Here is an 18,471-nt window from a genome sequence, read left to right as displayed (position 1 = left end):
TTCCTATAACACCAGATGTACTCGTTACATCAGAAAAAGAATGGCATCTACGCTAATATTAGTCTTTCTGTTTATCCCGAGGTTTACCGTAGTCAACCGGATCTGGGCCGTATCCAGCTGAGACCAAGGACCTGCGCCTTGACACGACCACAACGCAGCCCTGAAGTATCAGCAGAGATCGAGTCAACTAGATCATCCATTGTGAAGACATCATCAACACGACAGCCAGTGCCACAGTTCCTCAACAGACTGTCCATACCGGCGTGATGAATACGATCCTCAACTGGACACGACCACAACGCAGCCCTGAAGTATCAGCAGAGATCGAGTCAACTGGATCATCCATTGTGAAGGCCTCATCGACACGACAGCCAGTAGCACAGTTCCTCAACAGACCGTCCATACCGGCGTGATGAATACGATCCTCAACTGGATGGAACTGAAATAAATACTTTGATTGTTGCGATCCTATCAGACTTATGATAGCAACCTGAATCGTAACAAAGCACTGTTCGCCAGAGGAGAACTGGCCCCCGACTAAGCCTGGTTTCTCCCAAGGTTTTTTTTCCCTCCATTTTAACACCTATTTGCCACTTGTTTGCCACCTGATGTCACCTGATGGAGTTTGGGTTCCTTGCCGCTGTCGCCTTTGGCTTGCTTAGTTGGGGACACTTGACATTTGATATTCAATAGTATTCTTGACATTTATTCAACAGTGCTTCTGATCTGCCTGCATTGACACTATTATTTAAGAGCTGCTGTGCAGCCAAATTATGTACCAGTTATCAATGTAAAGCTGCTTTGACACAATCTGCATTGTAAAAAGCGCTATATAAATAAAGGTGACTTGACTTGACTTGACTACAGTGTATCCGGATTGTATTCACAGCGCTTCACTTTTTCCGCATTTTGATATGTTACAGCCTTATTCCAAAATGGATTAAATTCATTATTTTCCTCAAAATTCTACAAACAATACCCAATAATGACAATGTGAAAGAAGTTTGTTTGAAATCTTTGCAAATTTATAAAAAAAAAAATTAAAAAAAATCACATGTACATAAGTATTCACAGCCTTTGCCATGACACTCAAAATTGAGCTCAGGTGCATCCTGTTTCCACTGATCATCCTTGAGATGTTTCTACAACTTAATTGTAGTCCACCTGTGGTAAATTCAGTTGATTGGACATGATTTAGAAAGGCACACTGCACCTGTCTATATAAGGTCCCACAGTTAACAGTGCATGTCAGAGCGCAAACCAAGCCATGAAGAAGGAATTGTCTGTAGACCTCTGATATAGGATTGTTTCGAAGCACAGATCTGGGGCAGGGTACAAAAAAATTTCTGCAAAATTTCTCCATCATCCAGAGAAGTTTGGAACCACCACGACTCTTCCTAGAGTCGGCCACCTGGCCAAACTGAGCGATCAACGGAGAAGGGCCTTAGTCAGAGAGGTGCCCATAAAACCTGATGGTCACTCTGACAGAGCTCCAGCGTTTCTCTGTGAAGGAAAACCTTCCAGAGGAAAACCTTCCAGGAGAACAACCATCTCTGCAGCACTCCACCAATCAGGCCTGTATGGTAGAGCGGCCAGATGGAAGCCGCCACTCAGTAAAAGGCACATGACAGACCGCATGGAGTTTGCCAAAAGGCACCTGAAGGACTCTCAGACCATGAGAAACAAAATTCTCTGGTCTGAAGAAACAAAGATTAAACTCTTTGGCCTGAATAGCAAGTGTCATGTCTGGAGGAAACCAGGCACCGCTCATCACCTGGCCAATACCAACCCTACAGTGAAGCATGGAGGTGGCAGCATCATGCTGTGGGGATGTTTTTCAGCGGCAGGTACTGGGACACTAGTCAGGATCGAGGGAAATATAAATGCAGCAAGGTACAGGGACATCCTAGATAAATCTGCTCCAGAGCGTTCTGGACCTCAGACTTGCCCGCGAAGGTTCATCTTCCAACAGGACAAAAACCATAAGCTCATATAGTCAAGATAACAAAGGAGACAACTCTGTGCTTGAGTGGCCCAGCCAGAACCCAGACTTGAACCCGATTGAACATCTCTGAAGAGATCTGAAAATGGCTGTGCACTGACGCTCCCCATCCAACCTGATGGAGCTTGAAAGGTCCTGCAAAGAAGAATGGGAGAAACTGCCCAAATAAAGTTGTGTCAAGCTTGTATCATCATACTTAAAGTCCCCGTGAACCGGAAGTTACAAACGACTTTTCTCCAGTGTTGTGACGTATTTCCAAGTGAAATGGAATATTGAATAGAGGGCAGGGTTTTACTTTAGCGCTCCTCCTCTCCATCTCTCTCTCTAAGCGTTTTTATCCCAAGCCGTCAAACTGATATCATCAGAGAAGGAACGGCATTCCAGACCGGAAGTAACTTTTCAGATTTTGATTAAAGATTCTGTGTATTAACTTGCACGGATTAATTGTTCACCCCAAGACTAACAATATGCGCTAACAAAGTAAACAGGGTCAGTTTTGATTTCATGACGACTTTAAAAATACTTAAGGCTGTAATTGGTACCAAATTAATAAATTTGCAAAGATTTAAAAAAAAAAAAAAAAAAAAAAAAAACTTCTTTCATATTATTACTATGGGGTATTGTTTATAGAATATTGAGGAAAATAATGAATTTAATCCATTTTGGAATAAGACTGTAACATAAGAAAACATGGAAAAAGTGAAGCACTGTGAATAATTTCCAGATGCACTGTAGCCTACACAGCAGAAACAGTTGCAGTATCACTGGGTTTACAGTGGGTGGAAGAAGTTAAACCAGTCAGAGTGATTCACCAAATGCATTACATAGCATTAATACAGGTAAAACAACTAGAGATGATGTTTTAACAGAAAATAAGTTCTAAATTTAGACAAACTATAAGTAGATGTTCAATTCTTTGAATTCTCTTCAAAGAAATGAAATAACTGACAAATTAGCAAAAACAGCATTGAAACATAGCCTAATTACAAAACATAGATCATTAATTAAAGCAACATAGAAAAACACTGGCAAAAGTCTTATAGATGATAAAAGTAGAGAATACTACAATAAATCAATTAAAGTTAGAGCACTTAGAACACTTTTACATGAAAGTGGTCTTACTAGTTTAAGAAAGCCATGATTTTACATACTCCAATGTAGTAGGTGGCAGTATGCATTTTTTTACGATGGTCTGTAACTCTCCAGGAAACTAAAGAAGAAGAAGAACATCACCATCCAGCGATCGCGTCCTACAGAAGCAGGACTGTAATCGGGTTTGACAGTTGCGAACTTCAAGAGCGTCAGACTTTGTGTTTTGCCCGGTAAGGTTTGGCTTTATTTGGCCGGGCTTGTTGTTCCCGGACGCGCGACAAACTTTATATTCGACGCGTGTCCACAGTGGAGACCGCGTCATTGAATATAATGGGAGTGTTTGTCGCGTCGCTTGCAGCTAGTTTTCTTAATTGTTAATGTGTGACGGGTCATTCTGTGTCCTGTATTCCAGACTTTCATTCCAGAGTACAGCTGAAATTCAGTCAGTGTTATGCCATAATTCTGACCCATGGTTATAAAAGTAATCACAAGCAAACACTAAATCTATGGCAGGACTGAAAATAAAGAAAAAAATAAAGAAGAAAATAAATGCTCAGGTTCAGGAAGTAGCCTAACTGTTACCCTAAACAGGTTTGTTTTGGGCTTTATATGTAATGCAGCTGTGTTTATGAAACATTACCAAACAGGCTATATTGTTGTGTACATCACAGATATCACTTTGTAATTCTTTAGCACTCATATACCTTTGTACTGATTGCCTACCATGTTCATGTGTTATGGTATTTACACTGTACCTCAAAGCAGGGCCTTAACTACCATAGACATTGAGGGGCATTATTTGATATTCTTGATGTTGCTCTGTTCGTTTCTAGTAAAACCAAAATGGACAGTTGTTAACCTATATTTTATGCAATATCAGTTTAAGTTATTTTTTTAAACACTTGTACATTTAAATGTAAGAATTTCACATGAAAATTATGCATACGTTTAAAAAGATGTCTATGGAAATCACTTTAAGGCAAGTATTGCCATGTAATGGGAAAGTTCAATTCTGTCATTAATGAAAATGTGGTCCTAATTTTTTCACTGTGCTACCAATTAGTTTAATCAGGAGCACAAGTGCTTCTAAAATAAAACACAACTGTATAGAGCCTTGCACCAACGATAAAAAATACCAGTGAACCCACTCTGTAACTGTTTAATTAGTTATTAATTTATACAGTTGTGATTAGTGATTGTCCCATATATCACCAAGGCCAATATTATCTGAGGATATTTGGCATCTTTTTAATAATTGGCATTGGCAGATAAGCTTTTTTGTTTGGCCCATTAGTAGCAGAAGCAGGACTATTTTTACAGTGTTGTGAACCCAGCGTGCACAGCTTATCCCTTTGTCCATTTTCATTAATTTACTTTCTTTGTTTAACAATCCTGTCTAATAATGCAATATTGTGATGATAATCTGGCTAATATCTTTGTGTAACAGTTCTGTCTAATTGAAAGTCAAACACTGTAATACTTTTCCATATACTATCTGCATTTAGCAAATACACATTTTTAACAAAACGTTTAATATCTAATAAATATTTAATGACAAACCTCACAAAGTTTGGTGAATCCAACTAATAGATCTTCTTTGCATGTACTCTGTGTGATGGTCTGTCCATGCGAAGGATTAATTTATTAGATATTATGTAAAATAAATATAAATTTAATTGCTGAAATGATGGATGTGTTATCTTTAAAAATTTGCATATTGCGATATATAGGTCCATGTTAGCTTTATACTGTATTTGTCATCGGCCACCCTGCTCTCTAAAACATTGGCATTGGCTATCCAAAAAAATCCAAATTGGTTGACCGCTAATTTTATTTCTAAAAGTAGTATTTAAAATAATGAAACATTTATATTTACATTTACACTAAGGCCCCGATATACTCACGATATACAAAGTTCTTTTTTGTTGTTTGCTTGGGGGTAAAAAAAAGAAAGAAAAAAGAAAAGGCATTTAGATGAATATGTTAATATTTGCTCTGTGCGTTTTCCTAACATAACATAATAAACACAACAAAAATGACTTTAAGCCTTTAAGAAAGCATCTGATCATAGCGATGTGGATATGTTTGCATGAGCTCTGCAATTCAGCACTTCAGAGTCACGTCACGCTTATTTCTATAATACTTTATACAGTTGATTACTTTAAATCAAGCAGCTTTAGATTATTAAACATGAAAAAACAGTGACAGTGTTGCTTTCGATAAGAATTACAATTTAATTTTCTACAATAAAGCACCTCTCCAGTGTGTTTATATTTTTACTCATAGATGTCTGACCTCGACGAACTAAACAGAAGAAATGAACTAAAGAATACTTTCTTGTCAAAGGCGGCGCAGCCCCAGAGCCACACTATTATGTAATGCCACAGACCAATGGTAGTTTATCAGCTGGAGTGAACTTTTCTTCACTGAAGTGTTTTATACAGTGTGTGCCAATTGAAGAATGCTCATCGTGAACACGGTTTAATGTCTGACAGGTCAGGAAAGTTTGTTTTTCTGAGGTGAGAGACTTTTTATTTTGTAACAAGTTACAAAAATAATATTAGAAAAATTATCCTGGCATATAGCCTGATAACATCTCATTTGGCAGCAGGTGCTGAATCAGGACAATGTGACAATTTTTCTCAGACACTCCTTATGTACATGAATTGTGTCTGACAGAAGAATAAACAAATTTCACGCTTTCAAAATAAAAGTCTTGCATCAGTAAAACATTTTTTTTTTTGTAGGTCGCAACCCACCAGATGAAAAACACTGATTTAGATAGTATAGCTGGAAAGAGAGGGAGGCAGGGTTGGTAAAGGAACTTGGGTTGCCTAAAGCTACATGTCAGAACACTGCCCATGAGGCCATCAGCTCTGACAGGGTAGCTTTATTTTTATTTTCTCTCCAATGCTTAAGATGCTTAAAACAAATGGCACACCCAACAATCTGGTGGACTTCACAAATGTTTCCTTAATAAAACCACATTGAATGTGCCATATGTGGCAGTGCAGTCCTAATCAAAATGAGTGGATTTGCAGTTTAAGCTTGAGTTTATAAAAACCTTGATTTATTTATATATTTTTTCTGTCTTTTTGTAGTCACTGTTTTGGCCGTGATGTCTGCTAAGGCCATTTCTGAGCAGACGGGAAAGGAGTTCCTGTATAAATACATCTGCACCACGGCAGCCGTGCAAAACCGTTTTTGCTGCGCCACTGTCACTGCAGACACTGTCTGGGACCGCCTTACACAGGACCACCCATGGCTGCTAACAGAAGTGAGTATATGTCTTGGTTTTCAGTTCTGTAATTGTATCGTTTTCAGTGTAATATATTTGTGTGTCCCTCCATGCAGAGGCTGGTTGTGAAGCCAGATCAGCTGATCAAACGCAGGGGGAAGCTGGGATTGGTGGCAGTTGACCTGAACCTTGAGGGTGTCCAGGAATGGCTGAAATCACATTTGATGACCGAAATCACAGTAGGCCTTTTAAAAAGTTTGTATTTTGTATCCAACTGGAGTAACTGCTTTCCAGTCAAGTTTATTAATGTTGTAATTATATAATTTCACTACACCTAGTTTTTAAAGTAATGGTTCACCCAAAAATGAAAACTATCCTATAATTTACTCACGTTCAAGCCATCCTAGGTGTATATGACTTTCTTCTTTCAGCCAAACACAATCTGAGTTATATTAAATAATATCCTGGCTCTTCCCAGCTTTGTAATGGCATTGAATAGTGCCAGAGTATTTGAAGCTCCGAAAAGCGCATCCATCCATCATAAAAGTAATCCATATGACTCCATTGAGTTAATAAATGCCTTCTGAAGCTGAGTGATGTTTTTTTGTGAGAAAAAGAATAATATTTAAAACTTTATAAACTATAATCACTGGCTTCCGGCAACGGCCATACGCACATTCGCAAGAGAGTCTTGCAACTCTGAAAGTCAGATCAAATTTTCAAATAGGTGCTATCTTTATTAATAAACCACAGATTTGAGTTTTAAACCAGTAAATTCTTGCCTGAAAAACTCCATTTCATGACATAATAACAGTAGTGTGTTTAAATTACATGGGTTTTCTCTATTGCTATTGACGCTTGCTGATTGATGCAAGATGCATTCTGGGATACCTGGCTGTCTCAAGTCCGCCCAAGTCACCTCTCTATGCATCTTCAATAAAAGGGGCGGATCAAGAACACCTCCGGGGATTTGAACTGTACTTGGCTAGATGAGAACTTTTAATTGGAACGGTGTGTTTAATTAGGGTTGGCACAAAACTCTGCAGAGTTTGAGAACACTGATGTAGAGTATACAGTCGTGGCCAAAAGTATTGGCAGTGCTGCTTCAGTTGTTGTGGGGTTGATTTACATTGTTTCTAGATAATTATGTAGAGTGATCAGATGCATTTTAAATAATTGCTAAAAGCTTAATTGGCTAAAAAAAGGAGTTTTATCACACAAAACAAAATTAATTCTGATTGCATTATAAGAGCAGACGGATTACTATAAATGGAGAGAAGAAGTGCTTCCAATCATTGTGTTTTTGTGTTAGCAACGGTTCCCTCTAAAGAAAGACGTTCAGCCATCATTGCTTTGTATCAAAATTACCTCACATGCAAAGAAATTGCTGTAAAGAATATTGCACCTGAAAGAACCATTAACCAGAATATCAAGAACTTCAAGGAGAGAGATTCAACTGCAGTGAAGAGGGCTTCAGGACATCCCAGAAGGGCTTTTCACACTGCGCTTAACCCCGGGTTATCGTCTTCCTAAACCTTTTAACCCAAGGTTATGAAACCCTACTCCAGAGCAAGGCTAGCACCATTTTAGTGCTGTTAACTCCACATTGCGGTGCTAAACTTGTACAGTGTGAAACGATGTGTGTTAGAATGTTACTGCTTGATGCTTAGCAACCCACAACCAATCGTGTGCCTTATATTCAAGTGCTTTGGACAGTTACGGAAACGGTGCACGTTGTATAAACAGTAGTTTCAGCGTTTGAGGGGACAAATGTCAAATGGTGACAGAAAACACAACAATTGGAGTGAAGAAGAGACCAATTTATTCTTACCTTTTTATAGTCTGAAAAGTCCGCTAAGGATAAACTTGATAGTACAGTCAGCAATATATAAAATGAGGATGTGCAATCCCAGAGCTTTTATGTAAACAGATCACATGCCTCTTTCTTCCAATCAGTGACACTGACACTGCAAATAAGGATGTTAACCTGGGGTTTAGGAATGTACAGTGTGACACTTCACCTTATGAATAGCCATGGATTAATTGTTAACCCCGGGTATCATGTACGCGGTGTGAAACGTGATTAAAGATAACCCAGGATTCTGTTACCCGGTGTTTAGAATGACCCAGGGTTAACTATTTGAAGTGTGAAATGGCCTAGAGTGTCCAGCAAGCGACTGTTTGGGACATCTGGAAAATCGATTGTCCGGAGAAGATGAGGTGAACGCTAGCATGAGTCCTGTGTCGTGCCAACACTGAAGCATCCTGAGACCATATATGTGTGGGGTTGCTTTTCATCCAAGGGAGTGGGCTCTCTCACAGTTATACCCAAAAACAGGAATAAAGAATGGTATCAAAACATCCTGAAAGAGCAACAAGATCCAGAAGCAATTTGATAATGATGGGTGGCGCACCATGTCTCAAGGCATGAGTAATGAAGTGGCTTGGGAATCATTACATTGAAATTTTGGAACCGTGGTCAGGCAACTCCCCAAATCTTTAGCCCATAGAAAACATGTGGTCAATCCTCAAAAGGTGAGTGGACAAGCAGAAATGAACAAATTGTGATCTACTCCAAGCACCAATAAGACAAGAATGGATCCCTATCAGTCAGGATTTGGCCCAGAAGCTGATATCCAGCATGCCAGAGTGAATTGCAGAGGATATGAAGAAGAATAGTCGACACTGTAAATATTGACTCTCTTAATAAAATAAAACTAATAAAATGCTTAAAGGTCCCATTCTTCGTGATCTCATGTTTCAAACTTTAGTTAGTGTGTAATGTTGTTGTTAGAGTATAAATAAAATCTGTAAAATTTTAAAGCTCAAAGTTCAATGCCAAGCGAGATATTTTATTTAACAGAAGTTGCCTACATCGAACGGCCAGTTTGGACTACATCCCTCTACTTCCTCACTAAAACAGTTTTTGACTAACCTCCGCCCACAGGAATACACAAAAAAAGGGGGCGTGGTCTTGTTGCGCTCCCACAGAGAAGAGCAAGAGTTGCGTTTGTAGAGTGTGTTTGTCGCCATGTCGTCGAAACGCTGCTATTTTCATCCCGCAGTCCAATCACCTTTGTTTGGCCTTCCCAGGGACGCTGTACTTAGAGATCAATGGTTACAATTTATGTTTAACTCGGTTCCCGAAAATTATAATCCACATGTAAAACTATGTGCAGCACTTTCCGGGCAAGGTGCGCTAAGCTGCTGTCGAATCACAACACAGGAACCGCTGGCACAATCAGAACTCGTTACGTATTTCTGAAGGAGGGACTTCATAGAACAAGGAAGTCATCAGCCCGTTTTTATGACAGTGGAAACAGCGGTATACAGATAAGTAAATTATGTGAAAAATACTGTGTTTTTTTACACGCGAAACATGAACACATGTTGTATTGCACACTATAAACACAATCAAAGCTTCAAAAAAACACGAAAAACGGGACCTTTAACATTGTTCTCTAATATACCATAGAAGTATGAAAAAATAACTTACAAACACTGAAACAGCAAACTTTGTGAAACACAAAATTTTGTCACTGCCAGTGCCAATACTTTTGGCCATGGCTGTAGTATTATGAGAGAGACTAAGGGAGCAAAAGAGGGACATCAGTATCAACTGAGCATGTGTGATTATACCTTTGTCTGTTAGGGCTTCACTGTAGGGAGGCAGGGGGTGAGATTATCAGTTGGTCCAAATATAATAATCTATTTTACTTTAATTAAGATTTAGAACATCCAGCTCTTTATATCATTTAGATTAGCTTAAAGGACATTCTTATTTTTCTGTGTAATGGCAGACAGATTGTATATTTAGCTTTTTCATATGTATGAAGTAGCCTGTGGACTATCACCAATGTTTTTATATATATATATATATATATATATATATATATATATATACACACTACCGTTCAAAAGTTTGGGATCGGTAAGATTTTTAATGATTTTAAAAGAAGTTTCGTCTGCTCACCAAGGCTACATTTATTTAATTAAAAATACAGTAATAACAGTAATATTGTGAAATATTATTACAATTTAAAATAACTTTTCTATTTGAATATATTTTACAAAGTAATTTATTCCTGTGATGGCAAAGCTGAATTTTCAGTATGATTAGTCCAGTCTTCAGTGTCACAAGATCCTTCAGAAATCATTCTAATATGCTGATTTTCTGCTCAAACATTTATGATTATTTTCAATGTTGAAAACAGTTGTGTACTCTTTTTCAGGATTCCTTGATGAATAGAAAGTTCAAAAGAACAGCATTTATCTGAAATACAAAGCTTTTGTAACATTATTAACCCTACTGTTCCAAAGTTTGGGATTAGTAAGAATTTTTATTTTTATTTTTTTGAAAAGAAATTAATACTTTTATTCAGCAAGGGTCCATTAAATCGATCAAAAGTGATAGTAAATACTTTTATAATGTTACAAAAGATTATATTTTAAATAAACACTGTTATTTTGAACTTTCTATTCATCAAATAATCCTGAAAAAAAAAAAAAAAAAAATTGTACACAAATATTTTGCACATCTGTACACATTAAATGTTTTTTGAGCAGTAAATCAGCATATTAGAATGATTTCTGAAGGATCATGTGACACTGAAGACTGGAGTAATGATGCTGAAAATTCAGCTTTGACATCACAGGAATAAATTACTTTGTAAAATATATTCAAATAGAAAACAATTATTTTAAATTGTAATAATATTTCACAATATTCAGTTTTTTATTTTATTTTTAATTAAATAAATGCAGCCTTGGTGAGCAGACGAAACTTCTTTTAAAAACATTAAAAATCTTACAGATCCCAAACTTTTGAACGGTAGTGTATGTATGTGATGACATGATTCTAAGGGCTTGTTGCATTTCTATTTAGGTGGAATTAAATTAAGCTTTATTACACCTGCATAAACCCAATAATCAATAATCATGAAGTTTAAATGGTATATAAAGAAATAATTTGACATTTGATCCAAAGTGTTGTTTTCCTGTTCCTCAGGTTGGGAAGGTGAAGGGGATTTTGAAGAACTTTCTTATTGAGCCGTTTGTGCCTCACTATCAGGTATTACAAATTCAGTTTAATTTGATCTTTTTCAATATCTTTATAGGGCCATTCCACATTGACTCAGCTAGAGGTTCTCTCATTAATTTTTATCTGATTTTTTTTTTTTTGTTAACATATCTTATGTTTATTCATGTGATGTTACTAGTAGTAAACAAGTCAAGATGACTGGTTCACATGCACCATGCTGCCAGTTGAACTGAAGAACTGCAATGATCTGTCTCACCACATTAAAGAGTGTCAAAATTACATTTATTATTTGAATTTTGAATGATAAAATAAACTATTTCATAGTTGAGATTCAAAATAAATCACAATATAGGCGTTAGTTCAGCTTGAGAACAATTTTTTCCTTTGGTGTATTTGGTGTACATTTTACTGCAGTGTCTTAGAATGTGAAGCATAGACTATTAGAACTACTATTGTGGAAATGCTAAATTAAACAACCCTGGTGAGGTAAATTATCTGATTAATTGATTATATGTTAGTCACCAAAACCGATCTGCAGGGTGAGGCACTTGGTTCTATCATATATCACTTATCATATATCACTTAAAATCTACAGCGAGTCCAACTTTGGCTGTGCATATTTGATACAACCCAAAGAGGGAGACACGGTTACATCTTGTAACAGATAACCAACAGATAACCTTGTAACCAGATATCCAAACTTCAGTGGCTGAAACATCTGATATCAACCATATAAACAGAAACACTGACCTCTGACAAAACCTGAGCAGTCCAATTTGGGATCCTAACATTAATTCAGAACAAATGGAAATGTGCAATAGGGCTGTCATGATAACCACTATATTGTAGTACTGTGACTCTGTTTTTAATGAGGCTTTCAGCTCAAAATACTGTACATATAATTTATTATAGCTTGTCAAATTTGCCCCTATTTGGGTGTGAGCAAAAACACGCCATTTTTGTGTGTCCATTTAAATGCAAATGAGCTGCAGCCCCCGACCCGCTTTCCAAAAGAGGGTGGAGCTTTAACAGCTCGCGCTTTGGTTGTTCAACAACAACAAAGCTGGAGAATCTTATGCAGTCAAAATGACAATTGTCAGTAACGGTGTTCAGCCTTACATTGTTCAAACCGGAGTCGGACACTGATGGAGAGACTCAGGAAGAAGTTACAGAAGGACTTTTCTGAATGTTTAATGGATAAATTTATGTAGTTGCTGTGGAGTTGCTTCATCTCATCGACTAGCATGTGCCATCATGTTAATCTTGTGTGCAAATACAGCTTGACCCTTGTTTGTGGGGGGGCAGGGTTTATGTTAATTTTAGGGTTAGGGATGTCAATAATCTGGGAAGAAGCTCATTGTAGTCCCTACCAGCCGTTTGTTGTAGTCCTTAAACAATTTTTTATTTTATTTTTTAAAGAAAATATCGCCCTTTGCATTGAACTTTGAGCATTGTAACTTTGCAGATGTTGTTTATGCTCTAACAACAACATTACACACTAAAGTTAAAAAAGTGAAATCATAATCAACCACCCCAAAAAGACTCTACATTATCAAACTAATAATTACTTGGCAAAAAATCTTTTGCCTTACCAGGGATAAAATGTGTGCTATATATCATACAGTGGTCAAACTGCACATCCAGACGTCTTTCTTCACTGCTGCAATGTATCCGTTTGTATCCAAATTAGGGCTGGACGATATGGCCAAAATTTATATCACGATATAATTCTTAATTTCGGTCGATACGATATAATTCCGATATCGATATGAACTATATAATAGCCTCAGAAAAACTGCCAAGAACGGCCACAACGTCTGAAAAATGAATTTGCCAAATCTATGAAATCTCTTCCTATAAAACTATATAATATTTTAGAAATAAAAACAGTACAAATACATTTATGTTCAGCTTTTATTTGTATTTAGCCTTCATACAAACATAAAAAATAAACATAAGACTCACTCACTTTAGTAATATTAATATCTTTAACATTAAACTATAACGTAGGCTGATTTTATTATCCTTAATATAGATTAAAACAAAAGTGCTTCAGCCAAGATAAAGATTGTGAACAGTAAAAACAGAAAAAAACAGCGAGAAACAACAAAAACACATTGCTGGGGCAGGGACGTTGTTGAGTGTTGATGACACTAGGGGTGCAACGGTTCAAATTGCTCATGGTTTAGTTCGTATCACGGTTTTAGGGTCACGGTTTTGGTACAGTTCGGTACCTATGGAAGTAATTCAGTAGCAAAACCCGAGAGGTTGCTGATTTGAATGTGAGAACTTGTACTATTAATATTTGTATTTGTAAATTGAAATTTACAATCACTGCCCTGACGCGAAAAGCTGAATGTTTCGATTTGCACACACAGACAACAATCAAAACACCCGTGTTACGAAGTTGTAGTTGCAGATTAATAGTTACAAATGTGTAAAATGGCATTCACAAATACAAAACGACAAACACAAATGTGTGAGGCATATTTACTTTTGCTCTTTACTTCAGTTTCGCTGTACAGCTTCAAGTCGGCACTTACAGCCTCTCAGATCTGGCAGTACAAATTCAATTTCTGGCGCTTTGACTTTTGCTACTCTTTTTGCGATATTCCTGGTGCAAAACTGACTTGTGCACTTGAAAGCAGATGTGAGAGAGCAGAGAGCGGGGGAGAGGGAGGGTGAGGGGGGTTGAAGCCGTTTTATTGGTCGATGCCTGACCAATGAACAACGCCAGCCAGTGCAGCATTTTTATGCATATGTATGAGACAATATTTTCATTAAAATATCATTAGTTTTAACGGGGTTTTTTATTACAGTAAAAGATTAGTAAAGTCGTTTATTGGTTAGAGTCAGCCAATGAAATGGGACGTTTTGGTGGTCCATGTAGCAGCCTTTCATCGCGATGGAGGCATCGAGCAATTCCAGGGTAAGTTTTTCTTTATAATACTTATTAAAACAGATTCAAAATAAAATAATTTTTCCTTGACATATCTATAACGTTACCTTCACTACTGTTAGTGAAGGTGGACTGCGTTAGGTGGTTCTGTAACTTTTATAATGAACTTTTTCATATAATATGAATTTTATAGTTACATAGAAGTATATTTATTTATATTATCAGTGATTTTAAACATCGTGAGTATTGATTAAAATAAAAATAAGACAAGATACTCCATGACCCATGTGCAATATTTTTCTAACAGAATAATTACCCTGTGCCATGCATGTGGGGTGGGTTACTACTTGATAATTAAAATATTATTGTTGTTGTTATTGTTGCATTTTACGTGAATGCAACTTATATTGTTTTCTTTCTACAGGAGCAAAATTCAGAAATAGAAAGTGCTGTAAGGAATCTGCTGGGCCTCATCCGAAGGCATAGCAACATAAGTTGCAATAATATTTTAATTATAAAGTAGTATTTTGAATCTGTTTTAATAAGTATTATAAAGAAAAACTTACCCTGGAATTGCTCGATGCCTCCATCGCGATGAAAGGCTGCTACATGGACCACCAAAACGTCCCATTTCATTGGCTGACTCTAACCAATAAACGACTTTACTAATCTTTTACTGTAATAAAAAACCCCGTTAAAACTAATGATATTTTAATGAAAATATTGTCTCATACATATGCATAAAAATGCCGCACTGGCTGGCGTTGTTCATTGGTCAGGCATCGACCAATAAAACGGCTTCAACCCCCCTCACCCTCCCCCTCCCCTCCCTCCCTCTCCCCGCTCTCTGCTCTCTCACATCTGAATTCAAGTGCACAAGTCAGTTTTGCACCAGGAATATCGCAAAAAGAATAGCAAAAGTCAAAGCGCCAGAAATTGAATTTGTACTGCCAGATCTGAGAGGCTGTAAGTGCCGACTTGAAGCTGTACAGCGAAACTGAAGTAAAGAGCAAAAGTAAATATGCCTCACACATTTGTGTTTGTCGTTTTGTATTTGTGAATGCCATTTTACACATTTGTAACTATTAATCTGCAACTACAACTTCGTAACACGGGTGTTTTGATTGTTGTCTGTGTGTGCAAATCGAAACATTCAGCTTTTCGCGTCAGGGCAGTGATTGTAAATTTCAATTTACAAATACAAATATTAATACTACAAGTTCTCACATTCAAATCAGCAACCTCTCGGGTTTTGCTACTGAATTACTTCCATAGGTACCGAACCGTACCGAAACCGTGACCCTAAAAATAAGACTACTGTCAAATAAAAAAGAAAAGAAAATAAGAACAAACGATCAAACTACAAGCAAATAAGTACATCACAAATAAGTACAATAAAGCAAATATTCAAATAAAATAAACAGTGCTTTTCAGGTTTCAGATCTAGTACATACTGTTACATATGCGCTGTCTTTCTCGACTAATATACGTTCACTTAAGACATAACCGACTATGTTTGCTAGCATACTCGCCAAGACGGGCATGTTGACTTAATTTTTGTATGAGTTTGTCCGCTGAAGCACAAGACTTGAAAGTGAACTCAGTATTTGCGCGCTGACTGAAATAAGCGTGTGCGCGCGTCGGATGAGCGCACACAAATCTTCTCACGGCGCGTGCGAGTTCTCTTTCGCGTCTTGTTCTTGAAGGTTTAAATCAGCAAGGCTTAAATGAGTTTAGTTTAAACACAGATAACATCGTGTGCTGTTCAGGTCTCACCTGCACTCGCGCGCTATCAACACCCGGGTGATGACGGCGTAAATGACTGGACATTAGAGCAGACGACACTCGCAGTGAACAGTTTACAAAGAGTGACTGTTTTGTCCATGCTTTCTGATTATCGTTGTTGTAACGTTTTGCGCATCCATCGACTGAAACATACATTATCTGAACTCTGTCTGTTTTCCATGTTGCTATTTTAAACAAACCATATTAACGCTGAGCACTGGCTGATGGCTGCATGTCTCTGTGGTGTACGTCATCACGCCAATGGCCAATCGCGTTCTGCTCTTTCTAACGGCTGCGCCTCAAGTCAGTGAGAAATGTAATGTATATATCGAAATACCGGAAATGTGTTTAAAAATCATATCACCGTTATCGAAAAAAATTATATCGCGATATATATTGATATTGAATTATTGTCCAGCCCTAATCCAAATTAGTCAGTTTGTTGTTTAATTTTTGGAATTTAAACGCTTTAAATGTTGTTCGTTTGAGGCATCTATGAGCATCCAGACACCAACATTTATTGATGACAAAAATGTTGTTGTTTTAGTGTTTCTTTATTTATTTAGCATTTAATTGTTCTCTCTCACAGGAAGAGGAGTTTTATGTGTGTATATACGCAAGCCGGGAAGGCAGTCAAGTGCTATTCCATCATGAGGGTGGGGTGGATGTTGGAGATGTGGACACAAGAGCCCAAAAACTATCAGTGAGAATAGATGATAAGCTCACGGAGGAAATAGTTACCCAGCAGTTACTTAAAAATGTTACAGATGAGAAGAAAGAGTAAGTATGCTGATCAGTTTGAAATGTTCTTGTATGAGTTTCTGAATATTCATGAATGATGAAGGGCTTTTATTTAATGTTTGTTAGTTTTAAGGTCATCTATGCTAGTGTACTTTTTGCAGACATACTCATTTCAAAGTCTTTTCTTCTGGGAAAACTTAAGAAATATTGATGAAGCTGGGTTTTGGAAGTAAAGAAATTCCTTCAAGATTTGAGGTTGCAATGAGAAGCAATGATATACATATGCTTTTGTAGAAGCAGCAAATCAATAAGATGATTATCTTTTTCTTCGCATTCATTTTCTAGCTAAATTAACTCATCCATTTTTTCCTTCCAAACCTCTAGCACTGTAACTGACCATTTTTCTTAAAATTAATGAATTAAGTTGATTATTTCTTTGATTAATCAAAATTGTATTTTCTGTATTTCATGGACAAAATTTTTTTTATTCCACATTCTGCCCACTGTTGTCCTACAAACATTTTGCAAATTGAAGGCTGTGAAAACCAAACAAATACAGTGAACATACTGTATCTATTTATGCTATGCTTTACATCATAGCCTAATTACTTCAACTCCAGTCCTGGATGGCCAGGGTTCTGCACACTTTAGTACCAATCCTAATTTATCCCATGTGTCTGTAATTTACAAGTCATTCTGAACACCTTGATTAGCTTGTTCGAGTGTTTTTTGGGTAGGGTTAGAGCTGGACACTGGAGTTGAAGAGCCCTATTATGGTCCCTTTACAGCAGGGGTGGCCAACACTGCTCTCGGAGGGCTACTTCAAAACTTAAGTGCATTGATATATATATATATATATATATATATATATAGCCCAGCCCTATTCAATTAAAAAATGTTAACACGGAAAAAATAATTATCTTTAACATAAATTACTTGTTTGATGCAGAAGTGCAAAATGATTTTTTGTTGTTGTTTGTTTTGCAGAGTGCTGGCAAACTTCATAATAGGTCTCTTCAATTTGTATGAGGATCTTTACTTCACATATCTGGAGATCAATCCACTTGGTATGTGTTTTCTTTTTATCTCAGTTTCCTGTTATTTGTGTTAATGATGTTTAAGACAAGCATGACTACTAATAATTACTCATACTTAAAGTTCTAATTTATATGTAATGTGTGATTTTGAGTCTTCCCACTGACTATGTGATGCATATTACACAATTACTTGTTACTATTTTTTTATTGATCTTAATTGCATCTCTTAAGCCCGGAACACACCAAGCTGACGGTTGGCCATCGGGCAGTTTTTGTTCAACCGGCCGACTAAGTTTTCTCAGTGTGTTCTGCACCGTCGGTCCTCGTTGTCTTTTTTCCGGCCGATTCGACATGTTGAATGTGCAGGTGCAGAACGGACGTGCTACGTGGCCATCGGGTGTTGAGCGTTGGTTTGGTGTGTCAGGGCAACTTTGGACCCAGACGCTGCCGACGTAAGCCAACTCCGCAGTCTGCTTTTGTCGCCGCTAGTTTGTCAGTGTCGGCTTGGTGTGTTCCGGGCTTTAAAAGATGATAAATGTGCACGGTAACTTTACGAGTCAGACAGCCTCTTCCTGATGGTTCTTGGCCACAGTAAGCTGTCGTGTGGACCAGCCTTCATACCTTTGGTCAAATGTG

The 18,471-nt window shown here is 37.3% G+C and overlaps 1 protein-coding gene across 1 annotated transcript in view; it reads left to right on the top strand.

Moving 5' to 3' along the window:
* Window positions 1–3,167: 3,167 nt before the first annotated feature.
* aclyb (ATP citrate lyase b) overlaps window positions 3,168–18,471 on the top strand; it is a 57,711-nt gene continuing 42,407 nt past the window's right edge. The window contains 6 exon segments of the mRNA XM_048186099.1: window positions 3,168–3,324; window positions 6,196–6,371; window positions 6,449–6,571; window positions 11,341–11,403; window positions 16,647–16,837; window positions 17,786–17,865. Of these exon segments, the coding sequence (XP_048042056.1) occupies window positions 6,213–6,371; window positions 6,449–6,571; window positions 11,341–11,403; window positions 16,647–16,837; window positions 17,786–17,865 (616 nt within the window). The 5' untranslated portion in view covers window positions 3,168–3,324; window positions 6,196–6,212.

Source organism: Megalobrama amblycephala, linkage group LG3 (assembly GCF_018812025.1).
Source record: "Megalobrama amblycephala isolate DHTTF-2021 linkage group LG3, ASM1881202v1, whole genome shotgun sequence".
Classification (NCBI taxonomy): domain Eukaryota; kingdom Metazoa; phylum Chordata; class Actinopteri; order Cypriniformes; family Xenocyprididae; genus Megalobrama; species Megalobrama amblycephala.
The sequence above is the reverse complement of the archived record's forward strand: the minus strand, read 5'-3'. Positions and strand labels throughout refer to the sequence as shown.